General features: G+C 42.4%; 1 protein-coding gene across 1 annotated transcript in view; it reads left to right on the top strand.

Annotated features, from left to right (window-relative positions):
* The window catches only part of arhgef40 (Rho guanine nucleotide exchange factor (GEF) 40), a 34,034-nt gene extending 14,016 nt beyond the window's left edge, over positions 1 to 20,018 (top strand). Inside the window, exons 14-27 of the mRNA XM_085450856.1 lie at positions 1,115 to 1,253; positions 1,409 to 1,528; positions 3,706 to 3,897; positions 4,025 to 4,546; positions 4,672 to 5,054; positions 5,440 to 5,689; positions 5,911 to 6,000; positions 8,247 to 8,453; positions 11,469 to 11,648; positions 12,145 to 12,325; positions 14,220 to 14,330; positions 17,149 to 17,258; positions 19,735 to 19,778; positions 19,956 to 20,018. Coding sequence (XP_085306982.1) covers positions 1,115 to 1,253; positions 1,409 to 1,528; positions 3,706 to 3,897; positions 4,025 to 4,546; positions 4,672 to 5,054; positions 5,440 to 5,689; positions 5,911 to 6,000; positions 8,247 to 8,453; positions 11,469 to 11,648; positions 12,145 to 12,325; positions 14,220 to 14,330; positions 17,149 to 17,258; positions 19,735 to 19,761 — 2,512 coding nt within the window. The 3' untranslated portion in view covers positions 19,762 to 19,778; positions 19,956 to 20,018. The remainder of the gene's footprint in view (positions 1 to 1,114; positions 1,254 to 1,408; positions 1,529 to 3,705; positions 3,898 to 4,024; positions 4,547 to 4,671; positions 5,055 to 5,439; positions 5,690 to 5,910; positions 6,001 to 8,246; positions 8,454 to 11,468; positions 11,649 to 12,144; positions 12,326 to 14,219; positions 14,331 to 17,148; positions 17,259 to 19,734; positions 19,779 to 19,955) is intronic.
* Positions 20,019 to 20,615: the final 597 nt, after the last annotated feature.

Here is a 20,615-nt window from a genome sequence, read left to right as displayed (position 1 = left end):
CAGTGTTGGCACCATCATGCTGAACATGATTTGGCTCCACCATTGATTGGCCACACCTTCTCTGAGCTCTGCCAGCAGTGTTAGTTCAATGCCTTGTCATCTTACAGAAACTATTGGATTTGCATATAAACTGAAGCCTCATTTTCCTATTCTTTGCTGACAGGACAAACACCCAAGCCTTCCGCCTTCCTATCAGCTCATTAGTAGTCTGGCTACTTTCCACTGACCTCTGACATCAACAAGACGTTTTCTTGCAGAGTTTAATTCTCTATAAAATCTTAGAGCTGTTTGTGTGGGGGAAATCCCAGTATATCATTAGTTTCTGACACTCTCAGACCAGTCCGTCTGGCATTAACAACCATGCCATGTTCACTAAAATCAGCCTTTTTCCTAAGTTTGAACTTCGTTGGGTTCCTGCCATGTGATTGGCTGATTAAATTATCGTTTTAATGGGTAGCTGAGCACACATATGTAACAAAGTAGCTGGTGACCTTCCACCCGAGTGTCGTGCCACCCCAAAGTTGTGCTTGGAGCCTATTGCCACACTTTACCAGCAATGAACTGAAAGCTATTTCCTTCTAACATCCAGTAGCTGTACTGTGGGCATTTTATGCATTCCTGAGTTATTTTTTAATACAACCTAACAACCCACAATGTTATGATTCTGAAAAGATGCTTTAATATACATTAAGCACAGGACTTGAAGACTATATTTTAAATCTTCTTCTCTTTTCCTTTCCCATGCTTTTTACAATTTTGATTGAAGGGTTATTTTTGTCAGGATGAGCTTTAGGTTAAAAATAATCTTCCTGACAAAAACAGAGTTGTTTGTTTTTAACCATAAAATGAAAACCAGCTGGAGAAGAAAACACATCAAATAAAGGACAGAGCGATGCAGCTTGTTTGTGCATGACTGCAGCTTAGAGATGATCTGAAGACTGTTGTAGCTCTTCTGTTCTTACTGTGTAATGAGTTTTGGCTTAAGCTGTGCAATAATACAAGATGGGTTTTTTCTGTGCTGTACATGAGACATTTTTTTATAATTAGATCATTTCTGTCAGCATGATTTTGAAGAATTTAAATGAAAACCAAAATTTCTTTCTTCTCCTCTCAGAGCTGCTCTTGCCGTAACTTCTAAACTTTATGACAGCGTGGACGATGCACTCCATCGGCTTGTCCGAGTGTCCAACCAAAGAGGTCGTGACCTGGAGGCGTTGGGGCGTCTGGCGGGGTTGGTGGACAAACTGGAAAAGGTATCTGAGGAAGATTTGCTTTACTTTAAAATAACCTACACTCTGTAATCTGCGTATTTCTTTTTTGCTTCATCATCTTCAGTTTTTCCACATCTTATGCGTAACAGAGCGCCTCATGTCCTCCACTCACCCAAACCTCCGCCTTTAATCCACAGTGCGATAAAGAGATTGAGCAGGTTCAGTCGCAGCTGGAGGACTACAAGGATCCTCCTCTCTCCCTCAGCAGACTCTCGCTCAAACAGCAGAGGTTCAAGACGTTCAAAGAAACGGCCAATGTGAGTAATGCAAAGATGAATGTGCTTTTTGTGTGAAAACATTTTCACATGTCATGTTAAAATATGCAGGTTCACTGGGCTCAGTGTTATGGAGCCAGTCTTAACCCTTTAAATTCCTGATTAAATAATTGCCAATTTTTATTTTTTTGGGGGGGGGGGATAAAGGATGAAGTGTTTTTTGAATCTTCTGACAGCTAAAAAACAAAAATATGAAATTGCATATATGAGTCTTAATTGCATCGTATTTACCACATCTGGCATTTTTGGCGATTTATTGATTAAAAATCCGCTTTGTAATTTACTAATAACATTTTTCGGTGGGGGGGGGGGAGATCACATGGATGCTGTAGAAGTCTCCAAAACTCACCAAAACTGTGTGTATCAAATGTAAAACACTAGGCGTTAAAGGGTTGACGCTAAATAAAAAACAACTATGCAACGTAGATTAGAAAATTTCCCTCTTTCACATCATCTTACAGTAGCAACACTGTTGCTGTGGCTGAGTAATTTATTCATTTGCATAACGGCGTCAGTCACTGATGGCGATGACTGAGACTCAGAAGGATTGACTCTGTGTGTGTGATCTGAATGAAATTCTTTGAAATTACATATAAATACAAGTTTATATTAGTGTTAGTAAGTTAGTGTGGATAGGTTAATTGGAAACTCTAAATCGCCCATAGGTTTTCATTTGAAAAAGCACCGTGTTCTCTCCATGTTGGCCTCCAGTCCACACTGAGACGCCGTTTTTGCTCAAGGAAAACGCAGCGTTTTGGAAATGCTCTTTCGTGTCGCAGTGTAGACAACAAAAACGGAGACTTTCTAAAACGATGACACATTTTAGTCATGTGATGCAGTCATGTGACCAATTAAACTAAGATAGCGGAGGGCATTATACAGCAGTTGTTTTGTTTGCGCTCAATTTTGACAGCCCTATTAAAGATGAATATCAGTCTGTACACGCTTCAGATAGCTTTTCTTCAAATTCTTTAATTCTCACTCGCTTTTGCAACTTTTTACTTTTGTGTTACTCACAGCAACAACTCCACCTCATTGTTAGTCCATTTAAAAACTCGGTGCTTTTCCTCAACATTTTGCTGCGACGTTTCAGAGAGCCGGAAAGTAAAGAAACGGCAGACAGAAATGAGGCAGGTGGAATTGTCTTGCGCTTCACGCATGCGCAGTACTGGAACGTAAGCGTTTTCGTCCGTTTTTGACACGCAACTCTGTGAAAACGACTGAAAACACTAGTGTGGACATGGAGCGTTTTCAAATTTATCCTTGCTAGTGTGGACAGAGCTTAAGACAGCTGGGATAGGCTCTAGCCCACCCGCGACCCTGAAAAAGATAAACAGTAGAGAATGGATGGAGATCAGGTGTAAAATCAAAGGAGTTGTAAACACAGAGTTCCTGCAAACATTGTGGCTTTAAAATGGTTTTGGTAACAGGCTGTCTCTTTTCTCTAATGCTTACAGCGATGTCTAGCCCTGATCTCTTGACAGTACTTATGTGTTGGCAGCTGTGACTCATATAGACTTTGATTTAATTGGTCTTCTAAAGGTCATTTAGATTTCATTCATGATATTCACAAAACGGTGAAATATGACTGCCACACACCGTCTCATGTACCGCTAATACACTTATTACATCACAGTGTTTTGGTCCGACTGACCTTCTTCAAGTACAAAGGGAGTGTCCAGTTTTATCTGCATGTAAATGACTTTTGGTAAGTAAGCACACATCATGATAACAACATGGAGAATATTCACATACAGTTAAAGCGTCCGCCCTCAGAGTTTTTGCTTTCACTTTGTTTCTACAGTACATGTAAGCATCTTAACATCGCCCACAAAAAAAATCCCTTCTGTCACGTCAACTCTGGGATAAGAAATCTTATTAGTCGTACTTAAGACACATGTGTTACTGTGAATCACCCACTGTAGGGTTTGAGAAGTCAATAACTGAAACGATAAACTGTGAATAGATGTGCTTTAAGCCCACTGTGCCTTTCAGTGGCATATTTGTGTCATTCTCATGGAAACGAGCTAATGAAAAGTTTTCCCAGCATATTCCCAAGAGATGCAGTCAATATTTTTCCATCCATGATTTCCCAAGTGTGTCCTGTCAGTCTTCTACAGTAAATACTTCTTGACAGCCCATTTTCTGGCATCTTTCAGGAGCTGCACAGTGAGACTCTGTCACTGCTCAGTGATTTGGAGGGCTGGTGTGAACTGGACTGGGCAGGCCTGAGCGACGTCCAGATCCGACTCCCTCCGGTCAGGGAGAAGCTCAGGGACATGTCCCACTGTCTGTCTGACTGCTGGACCACTCTGGACAACACGCAGAGGTTGTTGTCCACTCTGACCGAGGTACGGCACAGGAAGACCTCTGCAGCACACACACAGGAAGTTATAAACATACAGTCATGGTTCCAAAGTGTTTTAATGCCGAGCGGAAGTCCTAATGACTTCCCTGACTTTCCTGTCTCTTGTGCAGGCCACCCAGTGGTGCGATGCAGTCTCCTCCACCTCCTCCTCTTCCTCTTCTTCCACCTGCCCTCTCGCCTCCCTCCCTCCAATACCCCCGTCCCGTTTCCAGGACGCACGCTCTTTAGCAATAGAGCTGGGTGGCGGGGCACTGCTGGATCTCTGGACTCAGACAGTTGAGCGATACCAGCGAACAGTAGCACAGGTCAAGCCCCGATTCCTCCAGTCTGACCGGACGCAAAATCAGGGACAGGGGAAAACCAAAACTCCCTCTGCCAGCAGCCTCTGGGACCTGATGGGCCCCGAGGGAGAGGGTGACTCCTGGGGGCTGGGAGCTGGCGGAGGGGAAGGCGGATTGCAGTCCTGGGGATCCCTGGCATCACTGTTCAGACCGCAGACCTGCTCCACACTGAAGATAGGAGAGGAGAAAGGGAATAAGAAAGAGGGAACGGCAGGAGGAAGTGGTGCGGGAGGAGGTGGGGCCGGGGGAGGGAAGTTTCTATCGAACCTTCTGAATCCTACAAAGAAGAGCGTGAGTTTGATTTCTATTTTATGGTAATGTTTTCTGTTCTATGATCTGAGGTGTGTTACAGGACTGTACTGTTGTAACTGAAGTGTGTCACAGTCACACCAATGACCAGTTCAATTCCCTTACAGCCCACAGAGGCTCCACTTCCCTTCAAGCCACCTCGGAAGCGTCACCCAAGCTTTGACCTCCAGGCTCTCCTGGCCCCCCGTCGAGGTACAGCCACCCCCAAACCCGCTGAGTCGCCGGTGGCTGGGGCGAGCCGTAACTCCCCCATGTCCTGGCTGGGACGACGGGCTTTGGCCGACCCAGTCATTACTACTAGCATGGCTGCAGCTATTCCAGGATGGAGCGGTGGCGGTGGTGGTAGTAGTGGCGGAGGAGTGTTGATCCGAGGAGTGGAGGTCAGCAGCAAGGAGGTGGTGGATCACACGGGGTCACCGCGCCAGCATGTACTGCTGGGGAGGACAGACAGGGAGACGGGGACGGATAGGGCCGGTTCAACCGCACAGAGGTGTGTGTTGGCTTTCTTTGCTTTTTTTTTTTTTTTTTGTCCTTTTTCCATGTACTCCACTTTCCTCGTAAGAAAATCAGTCAGAGATAGACATAATAAGTCGCAGCAAGAATGGAACAGGCTGAGATGAAAGAAAAAGCGATGCATAGTTTTAGGGATAATTTAAGTACAACTGAAGGCTCTTTCGCATTGATTTTATCAGTCAGGATGCAATCTTAGATAATTTTTTCATTACTGAGTCTTTGATCTCAATCCGTTGCTATCTTCGCTCTCGCTTCCCCTTACCTCCCACTTGTCCACTTGCTTCCATGTTTGTTTCTCCTTTAAGTGTATTCATGCACTGTTTCTTTCCTCCCCTCCCCACCCTTTGCCATCTCCACCGCAGTAAGCTGTACCTGCTCTGGTGTAGGATGCTAAGTTCAGAGAGGCAGTACGTGACTGTGCTAAAGGGGGTAGAAGAGACGTACCTGCCCTTACTGGAGCTCTCAGACACCCCAGCTTCCATCAGGGGGAAGGCAGACTCGCTGTTTCCCAACTGGGCCAGCCTCACCACCTTTCACTCGCAGGACCTACTCCCAGCCATGGAGGGCGCTCTTGTGCAAAGCCTGTTGCAACAGGACTGCTTCAGTAAATTTGTAAGCTGCAAAATGCCAAGTGAAGCTGTATGACTGCATGCACTGCTCTTCAGTTTTACATAAACCTCTGAGGGGTTGTTTTATATGTTTGCATATAGAAAATGTCACAGATTAGTTAGAAGTCAGCATAATTTGCTTCAAAATATCCATTAAATCCCTCTCTGTGTAATTAATCTGATTAAAATCAATTAAAAACAACTTTCTCGCCTGTCACCACACAGCGGGACCAGTTTCTGCAGTATTCCCAGTACATCAGGACCAAACCAGACCTGGATTCTCCACTGGTCACACAAGCAGCCGACTTTTTCAAGGTAGGATTCATCGTGCCTCTTAAAAAAAGAAGTAAAAACCAGCCTTGTTCCTGCAGAGATTTTACTGAGAGAGTTGCAGTCTTAACTCTTATTCAACCAGTTCATCTCAGTAAACATGATTTCAAAGCGATAAAAGTGTCTCTTAACAATAAACCCTTTTTTTTCTTTTTTTTATTTGGTTATTTTCTTTTTTTAGAAAACTGGTTACACAATGTAAGAGCGTTGCTATGAGTCTTTTTTTTTTTTTTTTTTTTTTTTTGAACACATCACAGGCTCAAGCCAATTAAAGCTGCTTTATTTGTTGGTGGCGGCAATTATGAACGAGCTGTATACAGTAAAGTTAATTACAAGTTTAATGCACACTAGAAAAGCCAATTAAAGGCGGATTACAGAGAAAGTCATTGGAGCTCCCGAGCTACAATTAACAAAAACTAATACATCGACAGCATCGTGAGATTATTATGAGGGCTATATACAGACAGATCAAAGAGCTCAAAACCTCTGAGGCGACGCTCAAACCCAGCATTTCTAACGAGTCGCCACCAGGAGGCAGCACGTGCTCAGGCCACACTGAGCAGCAGCAGCAGCTGTAAAGCAGCTTGATAACAGGGATATGGCTATCATGATGGCAGGGGACATTAAACTGGTGTTCATTTTGAATGATGATGGTGCTGATGATTGTTACTGCTGCGTAGCTGCTTCTTCAGGGTTACTGGGATCAGCGGATGAAAAGAAAATGGAAGAAACATTAAAGCAGCAGCTACGAGTTGGAACTTTCATACTTGCTGAGCAAAGCCATAGTTACCTTGATTACACGTGTCTAAAAAAAAAAAGAACCGTTTGCCAAAACATGCCAAATGATGTCACAATCATCCACAGAGAGTTGTGTTAACTGCGACTGTAACTATCTCAGAGGAGCGGCTCAGCCTGATGTAGCATGTTTGAGAGCTGATGCTAGCAAAGACTTCATGGCATGTGGTGGGCAGGCTGAGCGTGGACCAAAGGAGAGCCCATACACTTTTTTATTTAGACCCTGAGCGTTTTCTTTAAAGCAGCGAGATGCGAGGGCGCGTGTCTTTATAAGGGATCCAAATCAAAAAGTGATTCCTGCTGAGAACTGGTTACAACTTGTCCAATCCATCAGAGCCTCATGCCTCCAAGCTCAGCAGCTCAGATTTATTATGTTTTTCTGTCAGCTGCCTGTTAGAGAAAAGGTTATCAAATACTTTTCTATGCGCTGTTTAGACTTGGAGATGATAAAATAGTTGCAGTGGTGCTGAAAACTTGTGTAAGCTTTTATTTTTTTTCAACCAAAAATCAGAATTAGGAATCAATGAGGAAATCAATAAAGAACTGGATGTTTAATAATCATAGAGAGATCACTAAAATCATATCAATTGCCATCTCTAGACCAGCGAACTGGCAAATCTTCACTAGTTGCATGTGATTTATATATTATTAAGCTTATTGGGCTGAAGGGCGATGAGCTAAAAGTGTGCTTACATCCACGGTTCACAAGAATCGCCGCTCATCCTGCAGCATCGCTCACAATTTAATCACACAGTGGACACAACGATCACCTAATGGGTCTTCGCCGAAAATGTGCTTGAGCTCAATGTCACCTTTGACGATTTTTTTTCTCAGGTGAATCTTGTGAAGTGTGATGGGCCACAAGCCGGATGAGCTGCTGTGTCATTGACGTTCCGGTTTATAGGCGTATCTGTTAGAATTAGAGGTGTAAGACACGAGCTGGCCTCTTTTACTGTCTCTTTATATCATCTGTTTTGACAAAGACCAAAAATCACTGTTGTTGTCCTTATTTTTGGGTGGGAAAATTCACATGTTCTAAAAAAGAAAACTTGTTCAGTGTCAGAAAACAAAAAAGTGTCACTGATTTTCCACTAAGTAAAGTCAAAGTAAAAAAACGCAGACACCTTTCGGGCCATTTAGGTCAGGACATTGTCTGAAGCTGCCCTTTCTAAGATATAGGACATAACAGGAATCGGTTGCTTTAGATGAGTTCCGAAAATGCTCTGGTTGGAGGAGGTGGGGGTCCCGGCAGAGGGCACAAGGTAGGACATGTGACATCCATGGGCGAAGCTTCTGACTGTGTTTTAAGGTGAACACAACTTATAGTGAAGTGTGTAATAAAATACAGTGAACACAGCCCAGCTGAACATGATGGGGGAACACCAGCAGACTTGCTAACGTTACCTTTTTATTTGTCCTTCCCTCCCCTGTTTCAGTCAAAACTTCCCCAAGCCTCCCCCGTCTCCCCTCTGGCCTTCCCTCACTGTCTGCAGGCTCCCATTCAGAGGCTGGAGCAGTACTGCGAGGCGCTGGAGGAGCTGGGAGGCATAAACCCCGCCTCAGACTCCGCCCTCTCCATCCTGAGACACGCCCAGCGGCACGGAGAGGACCTCAGGGCCAGTGACCTCATCGTCGGATGCCCGGTGAGAATGCTTGTCCCAGTTTATGTCTCTGCAACTGTCAAGTCCCACTTTCTTTTCTTAGAGAGAAAGAAACTAAAATCTTGTTGAGGTCAGGCCAGTGGAAGTGACTTATTTCTCTTTTACCCCCAAATAAATCAAATAAATGTATTGGTGTTTATTTTCCACACAAACACTAGAAACACGGCTTACATTAGCCATGTTTCAAGAAGAACACATTAAAGAATTCATGGAGGCACATAAATAGAAGCTCATTTGCATTTTCTTACTACTACAAGATGTTAAGAGGTGTTGCTCATAAAAGGAAAAGCCCATTTATTGTGAACTACAGTCTGCGGCGTCTATTTATAGAAAGAATCAGGACAATGTGCGTGAATGTGTGAGCATCTAAACTCGCATACTATGACTGAATCCGTCAGCATTACTTTGGCTAAATGGAGATCTTCCATCTGGATATGCAGAGATCATAAGGTGTGGGAGCAGCAGCAGCATATCTGGTACAGAGCGGAGCGGGCATCAGTAACAACAGACATGACACTGATGAAGTCAAACACAGCATGAGGAGGAGGAATTGGGGTAGAGGTGGGCTGCAGCTTGCAGAGGCAGCTGCAACTCCAGGCAGGCTAAAGCAAGTCAAACATTGCATTATGTATGAGATTTGTCAGTGTTAGGGGCCTGACCACTTTTTCCTTCAAGCCGATGATATTTATTTGCTAATACATTGATATTGGTCTGCAATGGTTGATAAATGACATTTTAAAAAGTGAAGAAGAAATCGGAGAAAGAGCCTACAAATGTGTTATGAGTGTTTGTGTTGCAGTTTTTCCATCTGTTCAATTCAATTTTATTTATATAACAGTTGCCAGAAGATGTTCTAAGGTAAAGAACAAGCACTTGGCAACAGTAAGAAGGAAAAACTCCTTTTTCTCAGGAAGAAACCTCTGGCAGAAGCAGGATCAGAGAGGGGCAGCCATCTGCTCCACCCAGAAGCCGATCTGGAGCTTTTGGGAATACCAAAAAAGAAACAAGTAGCTGATTCGAGCAGAACCGCCTCATTGTTTTTTGTGTTTTTTGTTTTTTTTTGCCTGATCATTTTTTTTTATATTAGCCATTTACCAATATAGAGGGTACATGCTTTTAGGAGTATTGATTTTGCATAGTTTGTCCACTAGATGGCACTGTGCAACTTTCCCGTTAGGAGCACATGTTTGAAACACCAAAAACACAACAAGCTGCTGATGTGAGCAGAGTCGGACGTTTTTCTTCAGTGCGATGGTAGCTATTTTTAAATGTATCAGTATCGGCATTATAAAGACAAATAAGATTTCAAATTTTTAAAAAAGTAAGAAAGAGACGGGAAAAACACTCAATCTTTTTCTGAGGGCTGATGTTTCATAGTGTGTCCACCAGGGGGCACTCTGCATGTTTCCTGTTGGCAACAAGTTTGGAGAACTAAAAACAGAGTTTTAATATTAAATATTGAGCTACAAATAACACATGTCAGGAAAATCTGTTTAAGTTTAGAAATATGAAAGAAAAAAATATTAGCCGATGTATCAGAATATCAGATTTTTGAGTCATCGGATATTGGCAACATTATCTGTCTTAAAAATCCTTTGTGAGTCGGGGTCTAGTAAACCTAGAAGCTTATCAGCTGATGTGGTTTTCCACTGAGATCAGTTGTCATCATCTGATCTCAATCCAGACTGAGTTTAACCTGAATTATGAAGCTGAATCTTTCTTATTTCCTAGTCCTGAGAGCTGCAACAAGGACGTGGCAAGTGGGAGGAAAGACTGTGTTCTCCCACTGGGAATAAACAAAAACCGAAAGACTTATCAAAAGTCCAAAAACACTAACATCCCTGCGCCCTACACCACTGTACTCTGACACAGCTGTAATATTCAGTGGTAGTCGTGACAAATGTTTGACACACACACACACACACACACCTCTCATCTCTCTGCATTCTGAACGAGGGGAAAGATTACAGCAGCACAAACACTTGCGCTGAGCTACTTCAAAATTGCGCTGCAACACCTCTCCAAGTAAAAATGATTTTAAGTACAGCTGTGTGTGTGTTTGGGTGGGTGTAGATGTGGGTGTTCATAAAGTGTGTGAAGCATCACTTATATCATGACCCACTCATTTCTAGAGGTTTAAAAATAAGAATCTACTGTATGTCAGTGGCCGCTTGTAAAATTCCAGACCTTTTTAACTTCATTGTCCGCACGCTTTTGTTTCGTTTGCATTTGCCTTGTTTGTTGCTCTTTTGTGCTTTTGCATATCTAGCATTGACAATTATGTAATTTCTTTTTCGCCTATTATGAGTGTCTGTGTGCCTTTGACTTCCAACAGCATCTCAAAGTCGCAACCCTGTAATTGACATGAACAAAAAAGTCACTTTTTTTTTCTTTTTTTTTTATTATTACAAAAGATGTGATTCAGCTGGCCAATTAGAGCAAAGATCCAGCAGAACGAAGCATCCATGTGAAGAATATGTCACCATGCAAGGCACTGTAATAATAATGCTCCTTTGTCCTTCGCAGTTGAATAGAGAATAAAGCTTTTCAGTCTTTGTAGTCAAAGTGTCTCGCAACTCCAAACAGAAAATTAGAGTAGGTGCAGGAGGGAGGATTTGAGACTTTATAATACGACGACCATTTAATTTTTAACTCCTAGTTTTTGTTCTACAGATGAGCAGAATCAACAGAGTTTTTCTCCTCTGAGCGAGTGGGGGAAAAAATTGAATCTGTAAAAGTGAGAATATTTCGCTTTGTTAGCGTTTTATGGATTCTCAGATATAATGATGCTTATTTATTTTTATTTCTGTTTTCAAGATAATTAATGAACCAATTCAATCAAGATTGGAACCTGGCAAAGAGACAGGATTTTAAAGCTCAGGCCTGAATTTCCTCTTAAGATTGAAATGAAGATGGTATCTTTTGCTGAGGGTTGGTCCTGGGCCTAAGGCCAATATAAGTGTGTCCTAACGTGTGTGTGTTTGTGTGTGTTTTCAGATCCCTGTGACGGAGCGCGGCGAGCTGGTGCGGCAGGGTGAGCTGACGGTGAGCGGGGGAACTCGGAGGAAGCGGGCGGGCGTGAGGAACGTTTTCCTTTATCAACACGTCGTAATCTTCACTAAACACAAGAATCCCAGCCCGGGACGCACCGCCTACAGTTACAAACACAGCATCAAGGTGAACAGCTCTCTCACACACACACACACACACACACACACACACTTCTCCTTCACACCATCTCCAGCACTTTGTCTTATCTGTAAAATCTGCTTTCTGTCTAGATTCTGTTGAAAGCAAACTAAATTTGAGGTTTCTAAAGTTTTTTTGGGCGCTGCTTTATCTCCCCCCCTCTTTCCTCTATAAACTCTTTTTAACTCTGTATTTTTCTTTTGAATCACAACATCACCTGATAGAGATGTGCAAGCACAGATGACCAGTGCATACCGATGGGGCATGAAACCTTTTACCTCTCGTATTCCTTGCACAAAGGCAATGTGACGTCCAGATGTGCTCGTGTGAAAATAGAGCAGGCAAATCTCTGGTGAATTCCCAGTCATGTGTCCTGCCTTTCCCCTCACCTAAACCACATGAAGCATTTCCAGCAGTGGGATTGTGTCAGAAGCAGACTTCCTGTCATAGAGTTTGTGTGTGATTTTAACACTTCTCCATGCAGACGAATGAGATGGGCCTGACTCAGAGCGTCGGCGAGGAGGGAGTGAAGTTCGAGGTGTGGGTCCGACAGGCCCCGAGGACCAGAGACTGCATCACCCTGCAAGCGCGCGACAGGGAAGACCGAGAGGCCTGGACTCACGACATAGCCCATCTGCTGTGGACACATGCCATCAACAATACAGGTAAAGACCTTTAACTCGATAAGCAACAGCTCAGTATTCCTTCAGCAGCTTAGGAGCAATGTATATTTTAACAGTGCTGTTACAAAAACTGAAAACATTTTCCTTTTTCCTAATTTTCATTTTTTTTGTTTGCTGTTTTGCACCGTTTCAGATCATCAAACAGTTTTTAATAATCAACAAAGATAAGCTGAGTAGATGTAATATGTATTTTTTGAATGATGATTTTATTTCTTAAGGGAGGCAAAAGCTGTCAAAATCCATCTTGGCCCTGTTGTGCAAAAATAATTGCCCTCCTTTGTTAAGTCTTAGAAAGCTGAGTTCAGTTTCAAAAACCACAGCCAGGCCTGATGAATCGAGAAATGACTTCAATAGAAGTGAAGCAGGCTAAAAGGTCTCAAAAAGCAACACGTCATGTCCTGATCGAAAAGATACGGCTGATAAACAAAGTCATTGATTATGTCCGTCTGGAAACTGGTACAAAGCATTTTTAAGGTTTTGGAACTCTATGAACCACGATATGAGCCATTATTCACAAATGGTATAGCAAAGTAACTCCAACATCACATCAAAAACTCATCCAGGAGGTCACAAACAACCCCAGAAGAACATTAAAGAACTACAGGCTTCACTTGCCTCAGATAAGGTCAGAGTTCTTGATTCGACAATAAGAAAGAGACTGGATGAAAATGGCGTCCATGGGAGAGTTCAAGGAGAAAACCACAGCAGACCAAGAAGAACACAGAAAACATTTTGATGATTCCCAAAACTGTTGGGAAAATATTCTGACGAGACAGAATTTGAACTTTTTCAAGGCTTGAGTCCCGTTACATTTGCAAAAAACTAACACAGCAATTCCTAAAAATCCCATCATACCAGCACTCAGACATGGTGGTGGTAGTGTGATGGTCGGGGCTGCTTTGCTGCTTCAGGACGACTTGTTGTAACTGATGGAACCATGAATTCTGCTCTCTACCAGAAAATCCTGAACAAGAACGTGTGACCATCTAAGCTCAAGTAATTTTTTTGGAGTGATTAAGGTCATGTCAAAGCATCTCAAACTGCCCGTTAATGCTCAAAAGTCCTCCAATGTATCTGTATTACAACAATCCTGCAAAGAAGAGGTGCCAAAGCTCCTCCACAGTGATGTGAAAGTCTCGCTGCCAGTTCACCAAGACTTGAATGCAGTTCTTGATACCAAGGGTGGAGCAACCAGTTATTAGGTTTAGAGGGCACTTACTTATAGCCGTACAGGTTTGGATAACTTTTTTCTCCTTAATCAACGAAATCATTATTAAAACTTGCATTTTTCATTTACTCTGGTTATCTTTGTCCAACTTCAAACATAGTTTGCTGCTCTGAAGACAAACGGCACTGTTGATCTCTAGGTCTCCTGTATTGATTTGGATCCTTAAACAGGACATTGTGCCAAGTTGTCAGATCATAAGCAGACTATAACACTGTTCCAATCTCCTTTCATTTTCTGGACACTTGGTTAAAGTCCTTCAGACTGAGTCATCACCTTTGTTATGTGTATAAGCTATCTGGTGGCGGATGTTTAAGTAGAAATCATGTAAAAATATCCCCTCTGGCCCAGTTTGTTGTTTTGATTTTTCCAAAAAACAAGGAAGTGTTGGCCGTGAATGAAGGCGTTCTACCTTGCTTTATCCATGAAGCCTTGCGCCTCAGCATTGCTTCCTGCCATCGGCTTAGATTGCAGTATCACGCTGAATAAGTTGCTCGGCACGTTTTTAGGCGTGGTTACCTTCTGTTCAGATGGCATTGTTCTAACAAACACAATATTCTGAGCTAATAATAAAATAAAACTGGTAATATTCTACGAGCTTGCAATATATGAGGTAAACATGAAGTTATTTTTGTGCCTTTGCTCTCACAGAGTTGTGTTTGAAGGAGTCACTGTGCATGGGAGTTTCCAGTAGGCTTCTGTTGGATGCAACAGGAACTCCAGGCTCAGAGTTGGACTCCATCTACAGTCTCAGCGACAGAAGTAAGTTTAAAAAGGAACAAACCTGTAGATGTTGAGGCGCCTTGGACTTAACAAAAAAAGGTGCATGTAGAATTGGGAATGATAATGTAATATGATCTCATGTTTTGATTTCCCGGCTGTGTTAAATCGTTGTTGTGGAAACTAAGCATATCTCGAGCGTTAAAAAGTGAGCATGTGATCTGGCGGAGGACGTTATGTTTGAGTTAGGTGCACTCCTTAGTTTGAGGCGCGCTGTTCCACATCTCGGCTCGCAGATAAAGGAAGCTGAAACCATTTTTCAGTACAACCTGTGTCCTCGGGAATTCGCCCAGTTTTATGTGACCAGATTGGATTACTGGATTGTTCGAATTTGCTCTCCGAGCTGCAAGTGATGTGGCCCTGAGATTACAGATAGGAAAGAAAACGGGTCCTGGGTGTATCTCCCCATGTGACAAGGTAATAATATGGTACACGTTTTATTTTGTTCTTATTTTCTTTCTTTCTTTTTCTTTTTTTCTTTTTTCTTTTCAATCGTGCACCCCTGGGCTTCTCTATGAATTTTTGATATTTGTCTCACACTGAGAAATTTTGAAGAGCTGTGACATGCCTGCGGAGAATATACGGCGCAGTCAAAAAGCTCAACTGTGGAAACACGTTTTACTTGTGCCATGATCAAATCCCATCACAGCCCTCGCTACTGTGTGTCTGCCTTAAACTGTTTTCAAAGCAGTGACACAAACTGTCTCACTTCCATAAACAAAATGTGCAGCCTGGCGCTCGCATGGGTGCGTTATTGAAACTGCTAGGCTAGGTTCATGTAGCCAATTTGTCCTGATCACTAACTGAGCTGGGCAAAATTCCAACATTATCCTTTAATGATCTGGATTTCAAGTCATTGTGCGGCTGAGGCCTAGTAACAAAACAACAAGTTATAAATAATAATATAAGTCCCAGATTCAGTTTTTCCTTCAGGTAAAAGTTCCACTTAGAGTGTTAAAAAGTAAAGAATTTAATAAAAAACATTTTGTCATTGTACTTTTTCTACAACTGCATATTGTTTTGTTAATTGAAGGGATCCTTTACAGGGAAGAACTATTTCCAAAGGAGCCCCCTTGTAATCCTATCCCACTTTGAGAACAAGTTAAAACTACCTGCGAATTAATCAGCACTACAATAATACATCCAGTTTTCAGCAATACTGTGATATTATCATATATACTCACTGAACATTTCATTAAGTACTACACTGTTTAGTTACACATAAATATCGAATCGGCTGATCAGATGGTAGCAGCTCAATTTAGGCGAGTAGACGTGGTCAAGACAACCTGCTGAAGGTCAAAATGAGCATGAGAATGAGAAAGAAAGGTGACTGTGAACATAGCATGGTTGTTGGTGCCGCACAGGCTGCTCTGAGTGTTTTAGAAACTGCTGATTTTCCCACACAGTCATCTCTAGGGTTCACAGAAAATGGTCCAAAAAAGAGAGAATATACATTGAGCAGCAGTTCTCTGGGTGAAAGTTCTTTGTTGATGTCAAAGGTCAGAGAAGAATGGCCAGACTCCTTTGAGCTGATAGGAAGGCAGCAGTAACTCAAAAAACAAACAAACACTCATTACAATAGAGGCAGAAGAGCATCTGTGAATGCAAAACACATCAAACCTTGAAGCAGATGGGCTACAACAGTAGAAGACCACACCAGGTGCCACTCCTGTCTGTACAACAGAAGACTATAAAAATGTTGCCTGCTGTCCGAGTCTCCGTTTCTGTATTCAGATGGTAGGGTCAGAGTTTGGCTTAAACAACATGAAAGCATGTCAACGGTTCAATGCTGTGGAGCATGATTTGTCGCCACACTTTGAGCCTCTTGGTACCAACTGAGCATCATTAATACTCCACAGCCCACCTGAGTATTGTCGCTGTCCATGTCCATCCCTTTATGACAGCGTGCCATCTTCCTGCTTGTAGGGCCAATATGAACTCTCTCCACATTGAGTGTTTATTGGTCTGCAAGACTGTGTAAAAGTTACCTGGTTTAATTTCAGAAAACTTGCCGGAGAGGTAGAACACAAGCAGAGGAAGAACTCCAGTGGATTTTAATCGGTCTTTAAAAAAGCTGTTCAGTGTTTAAGCAGTAAGAGAAATTTAGAGACTCCTGAGTGCATGGAGGACAAAGCCTTAGAGACAATGGATACATATGGGGTGGTTAGTAACAGGTTCACAGCATGCTGCTGAATGAACAACGCAATCTGATACTAGTAATTGTATCACATGTCAAACTGCATTTTTCAAAAAGGGTGTAGGCACATAGTTCCATAAAACAATAAAAAATAAATAAAATCACAGTACCTAATCTAAAGTACAGTCCTTTAGATTCCAGGGCCATCATTCAGCCTCCATCAGCCGTTGTTGTCTCAGAGCCAAAGTGATTTCTCATTCATGGCCCAGTGTAATGCACATACTGCTCACCAGGTGTCTCATTGAGTGCAGCAGTTCAGAATTTCAATGCATGAATTGTCCTGTGGGACAGAACACAGCGTTAGAAATTCATTGAACAGGATGGGAAAAATGCCATCTCACTCTGACTCCTCTCTCTTTGTTTCTGGCGTTCGTGCGCTCCATCTCTTTTTTCCTTTCAGGAAAGTGTTATAACACGAGCGCCGTTAAACCGCGAACGTGCACAAGGTTAAAAACGCAGCTGTTCCATGCATGTGCATTTTACTCAAAACGCAGGAAGGCGTTATTATTTGTGCCTCCACCGGCAAAATGTGATTGTTTTAACTGTGTCTGGCACAGACCTCTGTCACACAGCCCCACTCTCTCTGCCTGTCCCCTTCAGTCCACAGTAGCTGTTCAGACACTTCTTCTGTCGGGAGTCAGAAGGAGGGGGGATCTCCAGCGTCTGGGAGGGACCCCAGGAGAAGCTCTGGATCAACAAGCTGCTCACAGGTGGGCTAAAAAAAGTATACACGTGTAACAAGCCCAAAAGATAACATGTGATCGCCGAGGTGAATAAAAGCTATTTTTATATCCTGTAATTACTCAACACTACACCAGTGTTTTAATATAGACGTGAAGTGAGAAATGTGCTTTTCTGCTCGCTGGAAACGAAAGCGTCTTTTTTGATCTTCTTAGGTTTTCTAGAGCCTTTTAGGAAGGGGAGCTTTGCTGAAAAAGTCCCTTTTTAAAAGCCCAGGCTTTAGTTTGCAGAGCTAAATATGGTTGTAGGCAACCCTTCTAAACTCCTACAAACATGACTTTGTCATTAGTATTAAGATGTTAGCCATGAACGCCCACAGAGTTCTGTTTCTCTTTGCCTTATTTCCTTTAATCTGTGGGCTACTGCCGGCTGAAGACATACAAATTACTCCAGAGCAAACATTTTTATTTCTAAGCATTTTTTTAAATTATTTAGCGAAGAGCAAAGAGGTGTGTTTAAAGGACACTATAGAAGAAGAGACTGTATTTAAAAGATGAACATAGCCAGCAGATTTGCCTTCTTTCTAATGGTAAGCATGGACGACTCCTGGTAGCTGAAATAACTCTGACTGTGGAAGAACATGAGAAAATGACCCATCTTGTCATTTGTTTTATGACCTTATGTCAACATTATTCTGATGGGTTTGTGGCCTGAATGGCTAGTTTCCCGTCTTATTTAATAAACCATGATGTTCACTATCTAAATTAGTTCTAGATTATAAGATGATAAACCAGAGTATGGCTTCTTGTGATTGACAGGTCACTAAACTACTCTTTGCTTGTGACACCTGCTTTTGTTTTTTTTTTATGTTTTCTAAGTGCTTTAAAACATTAGTCTACAAACATTGATTTTGCAACAATCTTAAGCCACCTTTCATCTCTTTACTTTACTTCCCATTTTCTCGCTTATCTTGTAACTTTTAAAGTGATCTTGAAGCCGGACACTGACCTATAACTTATTCGAGCGTTTAAAAAAAAAAAAAAAAAGGCACCTGATCAGTTTTGTGTCTACACATAACAGATAAATAAGCAATGAGCCAATTTTAAATCTTTTGGGACCTTTTACTGGTGGCCTGTTACAAACAAAAATTCCAATTTCTTTAGTCGAATCTATGAAAAATGCCAGGGATATAGAATCTTTGCACCAACAAGGTGATTCCCACAGAGCTATTAGCTGAAACCCTGACATATCTCAGCTTGTTTTTGTGCAGCATGTGCTTAGAAATTTGAAGTAACTGGACAAGTCGAGGATGAAAGACAAAAAGACCTATAAACTATCTATAATAGATGAATAGTAAAGTTATTTGAGAGTCATGTGCACTAAAGACCTGACACAGCACCTGAGAGATGGGCTCAATGAAGCCTCACAGAAATGTCAAATTACACAAGAACTGGACTGATTTCCAGTCCAGTTCTTGTGTAAATGTATGAGGGGGACGCTCGATCGTGGCTTGAGGCCACATTCCAGCGAGTGGTGACAAAATAGATGGTACTTTCCTGTGTTTATAATTCCATCAGATTTTGATCTGCCATGCAATGTCATCTGAACAACATCTGACTGGCAACAGCTTCACTTTTCAGCATGACAGTGATCCCAAACACACTTCCAATACCTCGATAGTGCATCACTGTGTATTTTTCTACCAGCCATGACAGAGCCCAGACCTCAACATTACAGAAGCAGTGTGGGATTAAAGACTGACCGAGAATGAAACGAAACATCTGAATAAAACCTTTGAATGTCTGCAGAACTATTCCTGAAGACTACTTAAAGAAACGACAAGAAAGCTGCCTAAGAGTGCTCAGACTGTGCTAAAGACTAAAGGTGGTCGTACCAAATTTTGGCTTTCAAGCTCATTAGATTCCATAAACCCTTACATGCTGCATTTCCATGCACGATTACACGTTTCAGTAAATCATCGCACTTATTTCATGGTTCAAGACTTTTGCACAGCACTATGTACTTTGAATCATTTGTATGTAACATAGTGGTGATATGGTGAAGAAAGTCATTCATTCACACTGAGCTGATCTGTGTTAAAAAGGCATCCTTTAAACCAGTCAAAGCATTTCTGTATGTTTGTAAAGTGAAAACACTGCATGAATCTGGCTGTAAGCAAACAGCAATACCTGCCTGCCATCGCCATGGTAGAGTTTAAATGAATTTGCTCAGTGTGCACACACACAAACACACACACATTCTCACAATCTCCTTATCTAGCAAACAGAATATGACAGATTAGCAAACAGACAGCGCTGGGAACAGATTGACAGACAGACGGACACACGCAGCCCAAACAGATAGGGCAAACACGCAGACAGCGATATGCACATATTCGACAACAGAGGGAGGATTTGCCGCTTGCGCACGGGTGCACGCACATTTTTGGTGTGTACGCACACTTAAGCGCCGAATGTAAAAATGCGACTGTTTCTTCCTCCTCAGAGCCAGTCTCCCTCTACAGCTGTGTGACTGTCATCTCAATAAGCGTAAGTTTACTCTGTTTATCACACGTTTCTTTTTTTTCTGCACTCTGCCACTTTACATGCGCTGCTCATGTCGCTGCATTCCCACGCTGATCGCATTTATTTTAGTCATTCTTTATTCTGGGGATTTCTGCATGTGTCACTATTAATATTTTCTTCTCTTTCTGTCGCTTCAACCAGAAACTGGACCTCAGATTTTTTTTTTTTTTTTGAAGTTTTTAAACATCTCAGTTCCACCTCTGGGCGAGCCAAACTGGACTTTGAAGAGGAAGAAGACAAAATGAGAGAGAGAGAGCCCTCCTCATCCCCCCCCCCCCCCCCCATCACCCTTTTGAACTTCTCCCACATGCTTTCTCTCCTTCCCCTTTCCCCGTCCGTCTCTTTAAAATAAATAAAGTGCCAGCAGATTAAGCGGCGCAGCACAGCACTGCTTTTCTCCACTTTTAAAACCTCCCAGCTCTGATATGACCCCCCACCAAAGAAAATCTGCATCCAAAAAGGATCAAAACTGTCCTGTTTAAATCATGACAAGCACCAGCGGGACTCTCTGCGCTCCGCCATTTTGGATCTGCCAGTCTCAGTTGCTGGCAGAGTCATTGACACCAAAGGCACTTCAGCCACACAGTGCGGCCATTGTCTGCCCCACGACTCCCCACTAGGCCAAACCACTTGGTCTGAACCACTGACTGCCTCGGCTGGCTGACTGTACGCATCACATGCTCCAGCATCTGATAATAAACGGGAAGTAATATGCAGGGCGTAAATCCACCGTTGGATTGCAGATTTAGAATGTGTTATGTTCTTTATCATTTTCATAACGCAGAATGGAGTACTGTACGC

Source organism: Copadichromis virginalis, linkage group LG3 (genome assembly GCF_057382275.1).
Source record: "Copadichromis virginalis isolate Kocher_CV1m ecotype Utaka linkage group LG3, C_Virginalis_male_GT1.1, whole genome shotgun sequence".
In the NCBI taxonomy this organism is placed as follows: domain Eukaryota; kingdom Metazoa; phylum Chordata; class Actinopteri; order Cichliformes; family Cichlidae; genus Copadichromis; species Copadichromis virginalis.
This window is presented reverse-complemented; position numbering and strand designations above follow the sequence as displayed.